The 20,296-nt window shown below is 44.1% G+C and overlaps 1 protein-coding gene across 1 annotated transcript; it reads right to left on the bottom strand.

Moving 5' to 3' along the window:
- Positions 1-763: 763 nt before the first annotated feature.
- Positions 764-18,497, bottom strand: LOC129094059 (cadherin-24-like). Its single transcript, XM_054602073.1, has 15 exons — positions 18,489-18,497; positions 18,244-18,342; positions 17,608-18,009; positions 13,289-13,583; positions 12,155-12,274; positions 11,752-11,919; positions 8,287-8,468; positions 6,115-6,371; positions 5,131-5,293; positions 4,908-5,051; positions 3,776-3,893; positions 3,321-3,629; positions 3,009-3,198; positions 2,514-2,922; positions 764-1,474 (listed from the first exon to the last, which is right to left on the bottom strand). Exons 1-15 carry the CDS (start codon positions 18,495-18,497, stop codon positions 764-766), a joined length of 3,576 nt encoding a protein of 1,191 aa, XP_054458048.1.
- Positions 18,498-20,296: the final 1,799 nt, after the last annotated feature.

Here is a 20,296-nt window from a genome sequence, read left to right as displayed (position 1 = left end):
TCTACACATGGACATATTGTTTTTACTGTACTTTCACAAACAGTACACACGTCTTTGACAGTGACAACCTAATCATTTCTAACTGTGTGTGTGTGTGTGTGTGTGTGTGTGTGTGTGTGTGTGTGTGTGTGTGTGTGTGTGTGTGTGTGTGTGTGCAGATTGCATAGTGAGCAGGTCTTCTCTACCGTTAACGGCGACCACTCGGACTCAGAGCTACAGAATATAAATATACAGTTACTGTAGCGTTAAAAAAAACACTCTCGTATTCAAAGGAGTGATGGTGCCCCCTGTTTAACCTATCAATATTAAATATCACAATTCTGGTCAATATTTGATGAGGTTCTTTTTCTTTCTTTCTTTCTAACAATGCAGCTTTCAGGGCTTCAGAATCAATATTTAAAAAAAAAAGTAAATTTTTCATAGCTTTGAAAGCCCTAGTGCATTATTATTATTAATACAAGAGCAGTGTGAAAAGTGACAGATTTCCATATGCATTTTATAAACATGGTGGAGGTGAAAACTATACGCTGTGCACTGATTTCAACGACTGTCAGCCTGCTGGGAAAAGGGAGAAAAGGGGGAGACAGGAAGATCTGGGCGAGTTTTTAAAATCCTAACTTCTAGAAATCCCATCTCTGCTGTTCGCTCTCCTTCTCCTCCTTTTGTTTATGAGTCTCGTGGAGTTTGTCCTCTCCCTCCTTCTCCTTCTCCTTCTCCTTCTCCCTCTCTCTGATGATCTCCACCAGCCTCTTGAACTTCTGGTTCAGCTCCTCCATCCCCCCCCCGCCGCCGACCCCGACCTCCCGTCGTCCTTCTCCCCGTCGCTCTCCAGTGAACTCAGCGACTCGGCCCTGGAGTCGCGGCCCTCAAACTCGTAAGTCTGCAGCGAGTCATAGGGCGGCTGCGAGAGGTCAAAGGTCACCTGGTCCAGACGGATGTTCAGGAGGTCTTCCATGCGGAGGGGCTGTGGGTTGGTGGTGGCGGCGACTTCTGCCCTTGCAGGCTCCGCCCCGCACGCCGCCCAGCCTCTGCTGTCGCCAAACATCCCCCCCAGTAAGGGCAGAGGGGTCATGTCCTTTCTCTGGAGGCCGCACATGCTCAGTAGCTGCGTTCCCGTCGGGTACGACCCAACGCCGCCACTGGACCCGTTCATACACGCCTCTCTGCTGTTCGGGTTCAGCGAGCCCACAACGCTGTACGTGTCTCCTTTCAGGTAAAGCTGAGGGTTCACACAGCCCATTTCAGAGAAGTTCCTCTCTGACACGGAGGGGATGGAGGAGTCGGTGTCGATGTCGTCCAGCGTGCAGCTGGTGGCGCCCGTGCTGGTCTGAGTCTGCGACGACCCCGGACGACCCTCCTGCTGGTTTGACGAGGAGCTGGTGTGACTCCGGCATGAAGACTCGTTCGGGTCACAGCTGGTCAGATCGCCGGCGTTGGCGGCTGGTGTCGACTCTGTCGCTTCTGTTGGGATTATCTGAAAGAGAGAAGAAGAAGAAGAAGAAGAAGAAGAAGAAGAAGAAGAAGAAGAAGGGCGAGATTAGACGGTTCACACGCACATGCAGGGATGAATGTATGGAAGCAGAAGAACGCCATAATGAGCCAAATGTTTTAGGAAACTGATAAAATGTATTATTGTGAAATTTAATAACTGGATACTTCATGTTGACATTTAAATACCACTGAATTGATTTGGTTTGAATGAGATCATTTCAAGTCTGGAAATAGTTTTTTTTATTATTATCATGTAAGCGACAGAACCTGATTGGACTGGGGTCTGATTAGTTTCATTCTGAATTATTTTTTTTTGGTAAACCTGATTTTTTATAATCATCTTGATTTTTCTTTTTAATGTATTTTACTTTGAAATTTTAGGTCACAAAGAATAAATAAAAAGAAGAGGCAGCAGTAATGGAAATGACCCGACAGGCTGGAGCTGAAACCTAGAATGATTTAAAAGGTAGTTGTAATTAAGATAATATAAAAAAATAAGATAATAGAATCTGAACAAATTTGAGTTGATTTTGGCGTCTGAATGATTAACAATTCATTTTGAGCGAGCAGATTTTTTGACCTGATTATCGGACACTTCAAGTGAATTTGTGAAAAGAAACCAACAAACCAAGAATAAAATATATTTCTTTGATCACATCACCTGAAATTACTGTCTCAAATTTGAAAACAGCGTAATTAAAGCCACATAAATTAAGATAATTGTCTTTCTTAGTTCTGGTTCTTTCACATGATTTCTGTTTGGGTCATTTTGTTTGAGCTCCTCTCACTGGTTGGAGGTGGGCGGGAAAAAAAAAATGAAGTGATGTCACTTCTTCCATGTAGCAACATCTGAATCAGAACGTGATGACAGCTGGTGGGTGACCACTTCATGATGAATCACACTGCTGCATATCTAGTCCTGAATATGTTATTTGGAAACATTATTATTCACTTGATAACACGACTCAAATCCTTTTTGGCGTTTCTTTGCTTCCATAGTCCACCTCACGCTATTATCTGACCTTTGTCGGATCCTTAATCTCGTGTGTTTCAGCAGCTTCACCGCCTTCTTTTCTGTCCGCCAGCACGTGCTCTGTCATGTAACTGGACTGTGGCGAGCGCCGCGGAGGCTCAAAGGTGCTCTGGTTCTGGATGACAAGGGAACTGCCGGCGTAACCTCCTGCGTGACCTCCTGCGTGACCTCCTGCGTGACCTCCGGCGAGCCCTCGGGTCAGCTGTGTGAGCTGCACGCCGGCCTCCAGCGGCCCGACGGGGTAATAATCCCTGAGAACGGGCAGCGTGTGGATGCCGTAGCAGAGGCGTCCGTACAGCGGGGCTGAGCCGGGCCTCTGCTGGGGGTCCAGGCCCGGCCTCGGGTTCCGGCTCCAGCTGTACGTCCTGGGCCTCGGAGGATTCTGCTGGGTGTACCATCTGTGCCAAGAGACAAATGTCAGAGTCACGCACACACACCACGGCGATGATGTATCTTTTTTATTTATTTTTGGTCTGCAGCTCACATGTTCCTGTTGTTGTGCATGTGCTGTATGCGGTGCATGCTCTGCAGCGCCGTGATGTCAAACGCCGCCGTGTCCGCCTCCCCCCCCTCGTCGTCGTAGGATATGATGTTCTCCCTGACATCATCCTCCTCGAAGGCTGAGTGGGAGTCTCGCTTCTGATGGCGCAATGACAGCGAGAGTGCACACACCACTAAAGGGCAAAAAGAGAGACACATGACCACCGAACGCTCGTCAAACGCTGCAGAGCCGACCTGACACGACGGCTCAGAGTCGCAGCGGACGTTTTATTCCTGGCTGTCTGACCGGACCTACCGAGCAGCGTGGTGACACAGGCCAGCATGGCGAGCAGCGTGACCAGACTGAATATGAGGGAGGGCGAGGTGGAGGACGCGGGGAGACAAACGGCGTGCCTCTCCCACCTCTTGTCCCGCTGCCTCCCCTTGTCCTCGGTCTGCATGCCCCCCCGCAGACAGGGACAAATGGTGACGGTGACCGTGGCCGTGTTGGTCAGACCCGAGGCGCCGTCACGCAGCACCACCGGCACGTAGAGGGCGAGCGAGGACGAGGAGAAGCCGGGGAGGGGCTCCAGGGCCGACTGGAGCACCAGGCTGGCTGTCACACCTGATGACGTCGGCGGGAGGGAAAAGAGAGAGAGAGAGAGAGAGACGGGAATCAAACACGGTCGCTGCACAACAAACCCGCACATAGTTTGGTATCATGTAACCCATGTTTCTGGATTCTGAAGAGACATAGCCAATCGGTGCCACCTCCGGTTTCCCTGATGCTGAGGTTGAGGGCGGAGCTGGACTCGGGGGGGATGCTGAAGTGGATCGGGGTGTCCAGTCCTCCCTGGTCCCTGTCGATGGCTCGCAGAACCTGGACCACCTGCGTAACACAGACCAGGAAGTTCCGTTTTAATGTTAAAGATAAATCTGACTCAAAGAGGACAGAAAAGAAGAAAGAATAGGATACTGCATTATATTTCTCTGTGTTTTAACCCTCTAAACATCACTAAGTGGTTTTGTTGCCGACACATGGCTTCCTGAGAAGAGAGAAGTCTCTTTAGTAAAGAATTGATGCTCACGGTGTTTAGATGCCTTGAGTTCCACATTTCGGCTGTCGCCTTCTTGTTTTTTGCAACCAGTGAACAGGAAGTGACCATATATGGACTGAGGAGGAGTGACGTAGAGACGCCGTATACGTCTCTGGTGTCGACCTGTCAATCAGTGTGTAGCCCCGCCCTAAAGCATCCCCTGCTTTATGGTCTGTTTGACTCTAAATGGAGCATCATTTACTAAATGAACATCATGCTGTATTGAAGAAGACTTGAAACTAGAGATTGAGACCATAAACTCATGTTTACAATGTTTACTGAGGGAATAAATCAAGAGAGAAGTAGAGTCATTTTCTCATAGACTTCTATACAACCAGAGGAGTCGCCCCCTGATGGACAGCAGAGAGAATGCAGCTTTAACACATGAAGAATTGACACTGTGTGACAGTGACCGGGACGTAAAACCATCATGCAGTAAATAAATAAATTTGACATATAAAATAATTAAATAAATAAATAAAATCCGATATATGAGACTGATCAGTTGACAACTCCAGTTCTGACCAGGGACCGATCAATCAGTGCATCTCTACCTACATTTCTTTTTTTTTAAAGTCTTTACAGTATATTTTTAATATCCATCATAATATATAGAAGTAAAAATCTACTCTCTTTGAAAACGCAGAAGCTGAGTAAAGACAGAGGATGTGAGTTTGCCTCGGCTGCTTCATTTTCTAATGATGCAATGTTTTAACAACAGATGGGCAAAATTAAATCAAGTCAAAAAAAAAAGAGGAGCTGGAGACAGAACGGATTAAAACAGGACTAATATCAGAAACCAGGACCTGGCCGGGGGCACTGGAGTCACACACAGACGTCGCGTACTGCCGGTCCAACTCCGGCGCATTGTCATTCTGGTCTAGCGTCTCTATGGCAACCACAACCCTCGACACGAGATTTGGATTGTCTGAAAAGAGAAAAATATGATACTAATGTTTGAAAATCATCTCTGTGTTATTTCTTTTGTATCACTGTGTGCTTTTGGGTGAAGTATGGAGCGTTCGTGGCCCCGAGGGCAGAGCGGCTGGCGTTACCCCGCTGCGTGGCGATGACAGTGATGTTGTGCCACTGCTCCTGCTCGCGATCCAACTCCATCACGGTGCTGATGACGCCCGTGTCGGAGGCGATGCGGAACAGAGCCTCAGGGTCCGACTGGGGATCGATGGAGTACCTGAGATACAGAAACCGGCAAAGAATAAGGAGGCAGAACAGATAACGGAGGAGAACTCTACTTCAACAGAGGAGGTGAGGGTGTAAGGACAGAGGATGTGAGGGTCTAAGGACAGAGGATGTGAGGGTGTAAGGACAGAGGATGTGAGGGTCTAAGGACAGAGGATGTGAGGGTCTAAGGACAGAGGATGTGAGGGTGTAAGGACAGAGGATGTGAGGGTCTAAGGACAGAGGATGTGAGGGTCTAAGGACAGAGGATGTGAGGGTCTAAGGACAGAGGATGTGAGGGTGTAAGGACAGAGGATGTGAGGGTCTAAGGACAGAGGATGTGAGGGTAAGGACAGGGTGTAAGGACAGAGGAGGTGAGGGTGTAAGGACAGAGGATGTGAGGAGGAGGGGTCTAAGGACAGAGGGAGGGTGTAAGGACAGGAGGAGGTAAGGACAGAGGGTGTAAGGACAGAGGATGTGAGGGTCTAGGACAGAGGATGTGAGGGTGTAAGGACAGAGGAGGTGAGGGTCTAAGGACAGAGGATGTGAGGGTCTAGGACAGAGTCTAAGGACAGAGGATGTGAGGGTCTAAGGACAGAGGATGTGAGGGTCTAAGGACAGAGGAGGGGTGAGGGTCTAAGGACAGAGGAGGTGAGGGTCTAAGGACAGAGGATGTGGTCTAAGGACAGGGTGAGGGTCTAGGACAGAGGACAGAGGATGTGAGGGTCTAGGACAGAGGAGGTGAGGGTCTAGGACAGAGGAGGTGAGGGTCTAAGGACAGAGGATGTGAGGGTCTAGGACAGAGGAGGTGAGGGTCTAGGACAGAGGGTGTACCTGATGTTGCTGCTCTGTCCCGTGTCGGGGTCCACGGCGTCCACCCGGCCCACGGAGCAGACGGGGGGGCAGTTCTCGGACACGTCCAGATGGAAGCGGCTCTGGGAGAACCGCGGCGGCTCGTCGGCGTTGAGCACCATGACCCGGACCGTGGTCTGGTCCTTAAAGGGGCCTTTCCTCAGGTACCGCGGGTCCACCAGGGGGTTGGCCACCTCCACGGAGAACGTGTACGAGCTGCGGGTCTCGTAATCCAGCAGCTGTTGGGAGAAGAATTTATTCTTTACAGCTCTGAACATTGTTTTATAATATACCAAACATTACATTTCATAACATGAGATTTTACAAACAAAGGATTTGTGTGATCGTAGTAACTATCCTTATTCATAATACGTATAGCTAGACCCTCACGTCCTCTGTCCTCCTCTCACCTCCTCTGTCCTTAGACCCTCACCTCCTCTGTCCTTAGACCCTCACATCCTCTGTCCTTACATCCCTGTCCTTAGACCTCACATCCTCTCACATCCTCTGTCCTTAGACCCTCACATCCTCTGTCCTTAGAGTCCTCTGTCCTTAGACCCTCATCCTCCCTCTGTTAGACATGTCCTCACATCCTCTGTCCTTAGACCCTCTCATCCTCTGTCCTTAGACCCTCACATCCTCTGTCCTTAGACCCTCACATCCTCTGTCCTTAGACCCCATCCTCTGTCCTTAGACCCTCACATCCTCTGTCCTTAGACCCTCACATCCTCTGTCCTTAGACCCTCACATCCTCTGTCCTTGACACCCCATCCTGTCCTGTCCTTACACATACATGTCATCCTCTGTCCTTACACCCTCACATCCTCTGTCCTCCTCACCCTCCTCTGTCACATCCTCTGTCCTTAGACCCTCATCCTCCAGACCCTCCTCATCCTCTGTCCTTACACCCAATCCTCTTCCTTACACCCTGTCTGTTTATATACCTCCTCTGTATTTTAGTTATTGTCCTTTGATACCTTTACAATTATTCTGTCTGTTTATTAATATTTTAGTTATATTTTAAAGTTGATTTTTTTTTACTTATTTGTTATTCTTTACTGTGTTATGACTTATTTACTGATCTATAATACTTATACTCTTGTTTGCACTATCCTCTCTGCTGCTGTAATCATTTCCCCGCTGTGGGATAATAAAAGGATTATCTTATTTTATCTTATGTATGATTTACATGCATAAGTTCCGCACTTCATAGATTCCTTTTCATTCATCATTTTTCGCTCTTTTATCTCGCCAATAAAACTCACATGCATTATTAGGTTTGGGAGTTATTCCTTTTCATCATCCACCTCCTCTTACCTCACCCTCTGCAGACTCTCGATTCAGGATTTCACTGAGCAACAGTTCTTTGAATGCTCAAAGCTCAGAAGGGGAAAATGCTGCTCATCACTTCATTGTTACTCGTTAATTGCTCGAGTGTGGAGTCTTGGGAATTCTGAACCTGCCAGCTTCAGAGCTCAAAGCAGTGCAGAAGGTTTTAAATGGACAAATAAAATTAATTTTGCAATACCAGACCAAAGAAAATTGTTTTTTAAAAACTCCTGAAATGTCACGTATTTTTCTCATTATGGAGCCATTCAGGAAAAGCAGCTACGAGGAACTTTTAACTGGTTGTGAAACAGTCTCAGAGGAATACAGATGCCTCTGTAGAGCGCTGAAGGGAGGATGTATTGTTGTCGTCCAACAGGAAGTTAGCATCGCTTTAGTCCACTCCACTAAACGCTAATGGGATTCTACCAATTAAACTTTGGATTCTCTGAGTCAAACAAACGTTTTAGGGTATGTTACAGGTTGCTATGAGAACATATGTTGCAAAGTTCGTGATGCTAGGCCCATGAGGACATTTAGTCACATGACTTCACGTCTTCACCAGAGGGGTGTTCACTGACTATTTTATATTGTAGAACAAAACGTTAAAATCTCTTTAAAAAAGGTGTTAAAAATAAGTTATTTCAGTTGCTCTTAAAACAGAAACACATATGAGCCAGATCACGATCTTTTTGCTTATTCAAACACTACCACTTTTGTCCACAGGGGTCGCCAAAATCCACACAAAATGAAAGTTACCTGTAGTTGCTTAAAGTGGAAACCACCCACGTGTATAGCTTTATGCTAACGTGAGAACTCTACACCCACCTTGTTCAGCACAATGACCGCCTCTTGGTCTCTCCCCGTGATGTTGAATATGTCGGCCTCCTCCGTGTCCAGGATGGAGAACTCCAGCTGGGCGTTTTCTCCTAGATCAGGATCGGCGGCGGAGAGACGGCCCACCTCCACACCTGGAGCTGCTAGCTCCGACACAGAGAACGACCACGCACCTGCACAGACACCACAACAATCAACGTCATGTCACCGAGAAAAAATAAATGACATAAATGACATAATACATGAGGCTATTACGGGTTCCACTCACACATATTTCATATCCAGGTAATTAATCCACCTGCACGTACCGACTTATAAGGAGATCCTCACTAATGCAGTTCTAATGTGAGAGGACTGAATTCACAGTCTGAGAAACGTATTCTGAGGTTCAGCTGGAGCTCATATCAGATCCACCAGAGTTCCTCTATATTTAGTGTGGAATTCCCTCTTGAGAACGTCTTGTGGGAATGTACATTCTGAAGATAAATCCGGTTGAAATGACAAACTCAGACGGCTGAAGTCATAATTGCTTTGGCTGAACTTTGAAAAGCATCTTTGCACAGAAATTCTCTCTCTGGCCAGAAAAGGAGAGGAGGAACATTTACCCCAGCGCCCGTTAGTTTCATCAGTGTACAGATAAATGGCATGTTTTGAGTCTTAGTTCCACTCTCTACAAATAAATTGTGTGCTAATTATTATTTTAACCTATTTGCAAATTCAAAGCTTTTCTTTAATAGTTATTATGGCCACAATCTGTATATGTTTTGTCTTCATTTGAGCTGAAATAGTCAATTGTGCTGCTGCAATCTTTGTTATTGTATGTGCATGCTACTAATTTGCGTACTTATTTTAATATTATTATTATTTAAAAAAATATATATATTATTATCATTATTTTTATTATCATTGTGTTATTATTATTATTATTATTACTCAGTGTGATTTATCTCCAGTTTATGTTCTGCATTTTAAGTGTTTTACAAAAATATTATTTTATCAGCTGTATTTTATTTTCCATCCTATTTTCCATATTATTAAGATCATGCAAATTGCAAATTTTCCCGCCTGTGTTACTAATAAAGGATTATCTTATTTTATCTTATTATATGTCTAATCTCCCATATTGTAAAGCACTTTATGCTACATGCCGTGCATTAAAGATTCTATGCAAATTATGTATATTACTACTATTATTATTACTATTAATAGGCAGAATAATACATTGTGAATTTGTCAATGGCAGCAACTTGTCCAGACTAAAATATCTCAAAATATTGGATTGAGTTGCCATGAAATTTCGTGCAGAAAGGTACTATGGAGAAGAACATCATCCAACTACACGTCTTTCCCTTTAAACTGAGAATTAAACAATTAGCTGAGTGGATCTGTTCTTACGTTACAGCTCAGATTGGATTACAGTCTGCTCAGAATTCAGAGAAACGCTTTCCTTTTTAATCAGAGCCGCCCTGCTGATTGTTAATCATTCAAATCCTCCATATTATGAGGAGCATTTAAAAATGTCACAACCCCTTTTGCATTCAAAGCGCATACTAAATGAGCCGTTTGCTTAAATTGTGGCATTATTGTCAAACAGAAAATAATGACCTGGAAGAGAAGCTGGTGAGGGGAGGGAGGATAAAGTCAGATATCGGCGGATAAATAACATTGGCATTTGGAAATATTAAATTGCTTCTGTGTTTGTGGAGCAATTTATCAATGCGAGCAAAAAAAAAGGGGAGGGGGGGGCTTTAAACATGAAGATGAACGGCGGTGAGAGGAGACTGTCAGGAAGAAGAAGTAGAGGTGGTTTAGAGAGAAAAAGCAGCATACGTCTGAAAGCGTCGGACGCATTCTGCAGTGATTTTACTGTCTATTGAAGCAGAAAGCACTGAACTTTAGGATGAAATATTAATAGCATGGAACGGGGAAAAGCTTGGATAAGAAAAGGCCGACATGATCTTTCACTCTTCTCCGTCAAGGCGCAGTCCATTTTTGAACCTCCGGGACCAAACGGGGAGTGTTAGTATGAATGTTAATGCCGAGTCGTCGTTGGAAGAGGCCATGTTATTCCGACTAATGGTGGAAAACAATGATGAATATGAGTGCGTGGAATAAAAGAGGAAATAGTGGACTGACAAGCAGCTCAGTTTATCTCGAGTCAGTCGAGACAACGAGGACCCAGAGGAGGCAGGGAAATATCAGACTGCTGTCTCAATGATGACGAGACGTTTCATCATTGAGATTGAGAGACAGACAAGGAACGGTGTGGGAGATTTAGTGCCATCTAGTGGTGAAGCTGTAGATTACAACCAACTAAATACCCCTAAAATCAACCCTCGCTTTCTAAGCGTGGCCTTCAGGTACAAATAGTAATCTTTAGGATTTCAGTACAACTAGGAGCTACTCATATCAACACTCTGTTCTTCTACATGACAAAATAATTGCTTTTATAAACCTATATAGAATTTTTAAAACAAATAAATTCAGAACAGGATTAGACGTTTTATATTAAATATATCTAAATATTGTTTATAGAGCAGCAACATTAAGGTTAACAATAAAACAAATTCATGATATGAAGTCATTAATATCTCACTGGAAACAAATGTAAATGTCAATAAATTAACAACATTTCTGATTGAATTTATAAGAATGAAGAACACACACATGTCTCCTGTCCTATGTCCTACTCCCTCTGTCCTCTTGTCCTATTTCCTCGCAGCTTCTTTGTCTCAGGCAGCAGAGAAGTTTCTAAAAAACAAAAGAGCTTATTTGGCCGATCGTTGGTGCTGTTCTTGTGTAAACATAGCTGTGTGGGCCGATCGATTTAGGTTTCACTTTTGTTTACATGTTCACTTTTTGTTTGCAAATATTTTATTGCACGTACAGTAACGAGCGTAGTTGCCGTCAACTCGAGTGTCCTTCACTTCACCACAGCGGCATGTCTGCTCGCGCTTTGTGTGTGTTTGTTTGTGTCATTGTCTGTGTTTGTGTTTGTATTAGGAGGAGCTCAGCCAGAGCAGATTCTGCAGCGTGATAATAAATGACATAAAAACATTCAAAAGTACAAATTAAAAGCACCAGTAAATTCGGGGCTTATAAGTTCTACGATCTCTAATTATTTAGCATCGTTGTCTGTTTAATACCGAGTTATGGAACGCATCCCTACGTTTAGGTAATGTAAAAACACAAAAAGTCTCTCTCTGGAGTTAGTGTTAAGTTTGTCCTTTCTGGTCTGCCGTAGTAACATGGCGGTGCAAATGGCGGTCTCTGTTCCCTACATGGATATAAATGCCTTTTTAAAAGCTAACGAAAACACTATGATTCTTAGTTTCATGTGATAATACACTGATTTAAACGTAGTTATTAATATTAAATTCCATTTCTGCCAATGAATCCCCCTTAAACATTTCACACTGTTCCTTTAAGTGGCGGTCTGATCACAGAAGAACTTACTCCTCCTGAAGTGAGGCGGGTTGTCGTTGACGTCGCTCAGCCTCACGGTGACGGTGGTCGTCCCCGACAGTCCGCCCAGATGCCCCCCCATGTCTTTGGCCTGGAGCACCACCAGATACTCGTCCCGCGTCTCTCTGTCCATGTCGGGCACCGCCGTCCTCAGGACACCTGGTGGACAGCAGAGCAGGAATCACAACCACAAAAAATGATTTCTTTTTTGCACAGCGACATCTCGACGTCTCTGCAGATCACCGTCAAAGCGAATCATGCGTGTTCAGAATTAGGGCAGTGGAAAAAAAACAAAACATGAGGCGCAGATCATGTAAATGTTGCACATATGGTGGCAGAGACGTGCTGTATTTAACTGGCAGCCTCTGGGGTTTACTGTGTAAATCATCCAGACCTGTTTGAGGATCAACAGAGAAGTAGTCCTGGCCCTGAGTGATGGCGTACACCAGCCGGGCGCTGTTTCCATATGTCGGGTCATCGGCGTCTCTGGCCGTGACTTGGATTATGGACGTTCCTGTGAGAGAGACGAGAGGCGACAAAAGGTGAAAGGTCGACATGCTGGGTGGCGGATTCATAAGCTCAAAGGGAAGCGATTCCACAGGAAAAGCTGAATCTTATCTGTAGGATTAAAAGGATAATCCACTTCTCTGCAGGATGAAACGTTCATCTTTTAGATCAAATATGATTAAATATCCTGGTTTTCATGTTTAACGATTAGAGCCGGATGCAGTGTGTTCGTACTCCGTTCAGGAAGAAAAGCTCAAAGAATGTGCGGAAGTCAAATACTCTGCTGCAGAAGTACAAACAGCAACGATTAGCAGATGAATAATCGGCACCTGAGGTGACAATCAGTCACTGTACAAGCAAAGATGTGAAGCTTTTATTTCTTCATATGGGATACAATTAAGGGGGACTTTGTATTGATGGTGAATAAAAGCAATTTGGAAGTTGTGATGTTAATTTTCATCATGACATTTTGCCCAGAGGATGAATCCTTTTCCTCTAGCGCCACCATGACGGTTTTGAGTGAAATGTATTGACAACTATTGGAAGGACTACGGTGAAATACGGTGCACACATTCATGTCCCCCTCAGGATGAACCCTTTACTACTTTAGTGACTGACTTTTCATTTAGCGCCATCATCAGGTCAAAATGTATTCAATGCTTTGGTGCCAGTATAGACCTGCAGGAATGAGTTCGAAAACCAGGAAATGAGTCAGCAGGAATACAAAGCAAGATGTATTTTTTGGGGAACAAAGTCGATTATTTTTTGCACCACGAATAAAAGACGTCTAGGTCACGAAGTCAGAGCAGATCTGTTCCTTCCTGTCTCACCTTTCAAAATAATAAAAATATTAAATACGCATTTTGCGTTCACGAGTCCTCCAATTTGTAAAGACCCTAAATTTGTAACGTTATCCACTTTGACATCTTCAAACATGTAGTGGCATGTACACTACTTTCTGCGATCAATCCCACAATGCAATGCTCTTCATTTCACAGATGGTGAGAGTTGAACGCCGTACCTATGTTGGCCATCTCCGGCACCACGGCGACGTAGGGTTCGTCCAGGAAGATGGGCGGGTTGTCGTTGATGTCCTGCACCCGGATGACGAACTCCGACGAGGGCTCCAGGGCCCGGCCCGTCTGGCGGTCCGTCGCCGTGGCAACGAGGCGGTACTGGTCCTTCTCCTCGCGGTCCAGAGACTTGGTGACGTGAATGTTGCCCGTGTTGCCGTCGATGACAAACACGGAGCCCACCCCCTCCCCCTCCAGCGTGTACTTAGTGTGTCCGTCTCCTCGGTCCATGTCCGTGTGCAGCTGGGACACAAAACAACAAAACAACAACAACAAGATTAAGATAAACAGAGTGAATTACAGCTACGCCCTGAGGGGGGCGACGTCGCTCTCAAGACGGCGGTATCGCTCGTTAACACTGTGTGTAAATGGGTGATTTGTGAAGACGTGCTCTGTGAACCCGACATGAACGGCACCAGGTGTTTGTTAGATCCACATGGGGACGGGGGATGAGTGCTGATGCTCGCCGCTAATTAACTCAGTGGACCAGACGTGCCATCGGGGGAGTTAGTCGGCAGCAAAATGAAAACCACATCGATGTGGACCGTGATGTCCTACATGTACGTTCACTCCTCCATCCATCTGTGCCTTCTCTTCCCCTTCTTGTGAATCCATCTGCCATGACTTCCTTGTACCTTTTAAGCTTCCTCTTTTCTCCTTGTGTCTCCTTTTCTTTTTTTATATCAAGTTCACTTTACACAGAAAGCCCATCTGCTCACATTCCTCCTCCTGCTCCTCCTGCTCATCCCTTTTGCTCTCCGGTGCAGAATACTCGCTCTGTATTAAATGGCAGAGAGGATATTAGTGTGAGCTAGATAGGTAAAAGGCCAAACACACAGAAATAGAAAGCTGAGGAGATTACTCAGCCTTCACCACACTGAGCTTTCTGACCAGGAACCTTCACATCTCTCTTGCCCTTAAGGCACATCATATAATCCACCAGGGTTACTCACAACCTCTGCTGTGGACCTCAGATCCTCACCAACGCCAAAGCATCCCCCCTTTTTAACATTCAGCTGCAAAAATTCACAAATTCACTGAGCAATTTAAAATGTGTATTGTTTTATTTTGCAAGGCATGAAATGTGTCTTTGCACAAGAGGAATTGAATAACAATAAAAATAATAAAAATAATAATTTGTATTTTTATTTGGCGCATTTCTATGTGCATTACTATGTAAGTGCTGCACATTTAAAAATGAATAAAAACAGAAAATCTTCCTTTTAGGGATAAAATTAATTAAAAAAAATGATTTGCAACAGAATAATTTTATAATAATAATAATAATAATAATCTTTTAATAATAATTTATAGAGCATATTTCATACAGACTATGTAGCTCAAAGTGCTGTGCATTTAAAAATAAATAAAAACAAAAAAAACGTCCTTTTACAGAAAGCATGCATAATGCTTAACATTTAAAGTGTAGTTAAACACTTAAACTATGAATTCAAAATCTGTAGAACATTTTACATTTAAAATGAAATATAAATAAACAAAAATGATAACACATAAAAGTTTGTAAATGCACTAAAATATAATTTTAAAGACAGATGTTGTTAAAGAAGAAAGGCTTAGAGAAATAGATGTTTTGAAATGAAAGAAGCTCCAATTTTGTTTTTGGAAGTTTTATTTTAGGAATTAGAAAACCCAGCAGTGGAGGATCTGAGGGTTTCATGGAGTAAATTGAATTGGTATCTACATATTCCTGCATAATGCATGTTACATATTCCTGCATAATGCATGTTAACACTTCACACACACACACACTGCAGGCAGAGACCAGGAGGACATATATATAAGATTAGAGTACTTTCTCTGTGTGTGAATGTCTTGGAGGATAAAGTTGGGGATTATAGAAACTCAAATTGCTCGATAAGGGACTCACGCTTTTATTTTTTTTATTCTTCCCTACCACTCACATCCTTCTCCCTCCTTTTCTCCTGCAGAGCCAGCTTCGATTCTGATCCCACACTTCACCAACGACAGAGACGTCTCTCTCTCTCTCTCTCTCTCTCTCTCTCTCTCTCTCTCTCTCTCTCTCTCTCTCTCTCTCTCTCTCTTCTATCCAGCCCTCCTCTAATTGCTGCTCAGTCCTGCTGTGCTTCAGTCAGCATGGAAAAACACTCTCGCGGCGGGGAGGAAATGTATCCGCCCCGCTACAAAACAACACTAGAGTAAAAAAAAGAAAAGAAGAAGAAATTGTCTCTTCTAATTGCTTTGTCACTTTTCCCTCCTCCTCCTCCTCTCTCAGTCCATCCACCTTCTGGGGTTTATATATATCAGCTTTCTTTGGCAAACTAAATTCTTCACTTTTCTCGCCCTGAGGGGGTTAAAACACCTGTGAATTGAGCTGGTGATGCGTCACCTTTAACACATTTTCTAGCAAACAAACGACCCCCTTTTGCAGCCTTTTATTACATGAATATCAACATCCGGACTGCGTGCAGAGGAGCGAGCAGCCTCGTGTGACTACTGATTGCTCTAACACCCCCCCCACCCCCCGACTGTATCAATAACAACCAGAGAGGGAGATTAAACATTTATGAGGTATATACTGCACTGGTACGAATCCAATCTAGACTGTCACTATAAAGCATCCTGCTCGCTGCGAAGCGGCTGGCAGCGCTCCCTGTTAGCGTTACAGCTGATATAATCCTACGGCGGCTGCCAGCGGCTGCATTAGTGACTGTGAAAACGCCACGAGTCAAACCTCTAGGGATGTGGGAACGGTTCAGGTGTGCCGTGGATTAAATCATCTCTGACACTTTAGGTTGTTGGTGTGGTAACATGTAAAAAAAACGTCGAGTGTGTGACACGAAAAGAGGAAGTAACAGCCGCACTGATGCTGCAATTACACGCAGATGTGTAGTTGTAACCTGATGGGAGGTTTTGAGACACATTGTAGAGAAATGATCATTCAATTTCAGTGATGCAAGCAGACGTCGTCAAAAATATGTGTTCGATAAGTGAGACATAAGAGTTGTTTTAGCGAGCATCATATCTCATATTCATGGACTACTTTATTACCTTTAAACAAGCCCTGTAAAGAAAGATGTAAAATATTAAATGTATTATAAAGAAACAAAGGTTGAATATCCTGTAAACTATTTGATTTAGCTGCAAAACATTTACTCAAATGTAGATTTTGAAGACTTGTTTTCTGGCTCCGCCTTCACTACGGCGGGTAAAAACTCATCTTTAACTGGTGACCCTCAGCTGCGGTTGCTCTTAGTAACGTAATGGATTGCGTAGATAATAAACACAGATGAACATGTATTTTATCTGACAAATATCTGATTAATATCTGAAGAAAAACACAGCTTTTTCAAGCAAAAATACTTGAGTGCGTCAAGAAGAAACACAAGCAGCGTCTTTGACTGCGAGCTGTTAAACCAGCTGACACCACTGGACTGTTTGTGGAGCCCATTGATAATGTGCCCATCCTTTCATAGTGAGTCATGTATTGTTAAATCCTTGCAAAGAAGATTAATACCGGTGATTTTAAAAGAAAATATGAGGTGATCATAATTTCACAACCATCTGGCAGTGACAGAACCCAATGGTTATGTTTACCCTACACTAATCTAAAGAGGTCATTTTAAAAGACAGTGAAGGAGGTGATTATATTATCAGGTAACATTATATTGAATCCTCTGAATAATGTGCAATTCACAAAAACATAACTTTATCCTATCCTATCCGGGAGGTACTTTTCATCGATGCGTTGGTCTGGCTTTACTCTTCACTGATTGGTTACTGGCTATAGGACTCATCACCATGAGGAACATGTCTGCTTTTAAGTGCCGTAAAAAGGTTGTTTCAAAGTTTAAAGAGTGGAGTAAAAAGCTGTTTTGTTGGTATCAATAGAGGCGTTTAATGGCGCTTTCGTCTTTCCATCATTTGGAGGAAGCAAACCTGGAAGCCAGACCAACTTTTTATTGGCTGATGTGCTCGGCGAGCATTTCATGTGAGTGAGCGGGCGCCGTCATCATTTAGGTCTCATAACACATCGACGGAGCGTTGCAGGGAAATGATGTAGAAAGAGGAGACACGCTGTGAGCGGGAGTCCAAGGACGAACGGAGCCCGGGTGAAACATCACTTATGTGGGTAATGGTGCACGACTGCGTGAGTAAATTAAAAAATGTTTAGTTCGCTTGAATTAAATGTTCTTCTCTCTCTACAAAATATGTTTCATGTGCATGCAAGATTTCTGATGCACAGATATTCCACACAGGTTATCAACGTGATGATTGGAACGCTTACCCGTCCGATGAGCACGGGCTCTGGACCTCGGTACTCCTCGATCACAAAGAACTGGTTCCAGAGCCAGCTCCTCCGGCGGCGGGTTCGAGGCTCTGACCCGACGTCTTCGGACGCAGAGACCCTCTCAGGTGGAACGCCACCTCCACCTGTCTCCACACCCGGACTGTGAGCTTTAATTACACCTTCGTCCTCTCCGTTAGTGGAACAGCTTCTTCTCTCGTGGTCCAGGGTGAGTTTAAGGCTATTATATTGTTTGGCTGCTAGAGGTTTGGCAGCTGGTTCCAGATGTTTAAGCTTCACAGTTTGCGTCGCTAAAGAGTCCTTAAAGTCAAAATCATTAGGTCTTCTGTCATTTAGTCCGATTGCCGCATTTGGCAGAGCGATTTCATCACCCGCTCCGCTCTGAAAGTGGAATTGTTCTTCAATAAAGTTGTCAACGGGCTCTGGATGAGGTATGACTTGTTGACTTTTGCTCGATATCCATTCCAAACCCCGATCTTTATCGGAGAGGCCGACAGCCACTGATACGCCGTGTCTTTCCCCTTCACAGAATAAAAGAAGAAGAAGAAGAAGAAGACGTGCAGCCATTTCTAAAGTTTAACCGTCTCAAAGAGTCGCTGACGGACGGCTGATCACATGGAGGGTTGTTTCATGACGATCCATCTTCTTGCGTTCAGGTTTCTTCTTCGTTTCGCCGTTCATGTTCCCGCTCTGCACGCATGCTGGCAGCTTCACCTGAGAGAAACATAATGAGAGGGGTTTAAATGGCAAACAAGTGTTTGAAGTGCAAAAGACAGTCGAACATCTTAACACATTAAATATTTTAAACCTCTTAGATCGTTTCTACTGTTGCTGCTGTTAAAAAATAGCAGCAGACAAACTCTGAACATGACGGTCCAATGAGGAACGACCCAGACAGGATAACTCACTTTATACCAGATGCTGTTCATTCATATCATTCCCGTCGCTGCTAGCGCTGCTCTGCTGTGTGAATGCTCTTATTATTGATCACTCAGGCATTCTCAGAGAGTTCAGAGCGGTCTTAAAAAAATTCAATTAATTTGGAGCCCGAGGGTCCCGTCGCTGAGGAGGAGCTCGGGTTCTTTACGGCTCCTTGTCACACACCGGTTGCCTGGACATCCGGTGATGGATGTCGTCTCTAAAGATGGCGTCCCTGCGCCTCGTAGACAGGTTCCCCACTTATGAGATTAATTAGCCTCATAAATAATTCAATCAATGACTTGTCCTCATTTCCCAAAAGTTTAATGATGTGGGTTTCCTCGGTATTTGAGTCAGATTGCGGCCGTTGATCTTTTTAAACTTGATCTACTGAAAAAGTGTCAGCGGCTGTAAACATTGTAATCTCAGTTTTTCTGTCCTCGTTCCATCACTGCTCCCTGTAATCAATGGAGATCTTTATCACGTCTGTTGTTCACCTTTATGCATGAATGGAAGCGACCATTATCCCACAATGCAACACTGCATGAGTCACTCAAGGGCCACTTCATTAATTACACCTGTGGAGCGTAATGCATCCAATCAACTGTTATTTTTGACACAATCATAGAGTTAGAAATCGAGAAGAGGTTCCAGTTGAGAGCGGACCCTTGGTTAAGCCCCGCCTCTCAAACTCAGACTGGCCAATCACAGCGTAGATATCGTCCAGCTCTGACCCAGGGTCCAACAACTATCCGTCTCTGCTCCTCAGACTCATCAATGGTTTCAGATGTTCTTCATGTTCAGGCGGGTTTAGTGGATTTGGAGGTAATCGTGGTTAAACATTGTTAACTAACGCTAGCACTTCTATGCTACGCTAGCTACTGAAGGTATACTGTAGGTGTTGATTATATTTCTTCAGGCAGTGCAGTCAGTGCCGTAGGCGGGGCTTAGCAGAAGGTAAACTGTCCGATCCATTCTAATTGAATGCCTACGACGTTATTACATTATTTTACTGATGTCGGTATTTTTCTCTCACATTTGCACGTTGCATAAACTCATGCGTCATGACGTGGTTGCAAAAAAAAACAAGATTGCTACGGCCAAATCACCAAACTAGAGGTTTCAAAACGGCAGTCCGCAAACAACTGAGTGACGTCACGATGGCTACGTCCTATAAAGAAACTGTACACCCAATAATAACATTTTTAATTTCTGATATATGTGCAAAACACAATTAAAATAGTCTGAAGAAGAGCCTGGTGCTCCAAACGTTACACAGCAATATAAACCAGGAGCTTTGTGTGCGCTTCTATCTGATTAAATTCTGAAGCTAATAAAGTGGCCACAGAGTGTGACCACACAGGGATGTGCTCTGCAAACTGTTTTAAATGAAGCTTTAGCATCCTACCAAAGCCGGAGAGAGTTCACGGCCCGCTACGTTTATGCAAATGATCAATATCACAGCTAAGGAACATAAAGTATGCACGCTGATGAACCTAAATCCTCCGTGCTAAATAAACGTAGACTGGAACGTGAGCTTTGATTCATTTAGATGCAAATAAGCCCAGAGAGGGCCCACAGTGAAGCACGGAGCCTTTGATATAACACCAACCATAACATTTGGTGATATATTTAAATTGAATGCTTCATGTGAAAAAGAGAGAGGACACATGGAAATTAAACCAATGTTCTTCTTCCACTCAAGAGATTCTGACCTACTTTCTAAAGTAATTAAGTAAATTCTTCTCTG

Source organism: Anoplopoma fimbria, chromosome 8 (assembly GCF_027596085.1).
Source record: "Anoplopoma fimbria isolate UVic2021 breed Golden Eagle Sablefish chromosome 8, Afim_UVic_2022, whole genome shotgun sequence".
In the NCBI taxonomy this organism is placed as follows: Eukaryota; Metazoa; Chordata; class Actinopteri; order Perciformes; family Anoplopomatidae; genus Anoplopoma; species Anoplopoma fimbria.
This window is presented reverse-complemented; position numbering and strand designations above follow the sequence as displayed.

Bases quoted from the DNA above. Each gene is read 5' to 3' on its own strand.
- LOC129094059 (XM_054602073.1), bottom strand. The intron at 5,052-5,130 runs GCCACGAACGCT...TTCAAACATTAG, and splicing joins CCAGCCGCTCTGCCCTCGGG to TATCATATTTTTCTCTTTTC. The intron at 3,630-3,775 runs GTGGCACCGATT...CGACGTCATCAG, and splicing joins CAGCATCAGGGAAACCGGAG to GTGTGACAGCCAGCCTGGTG.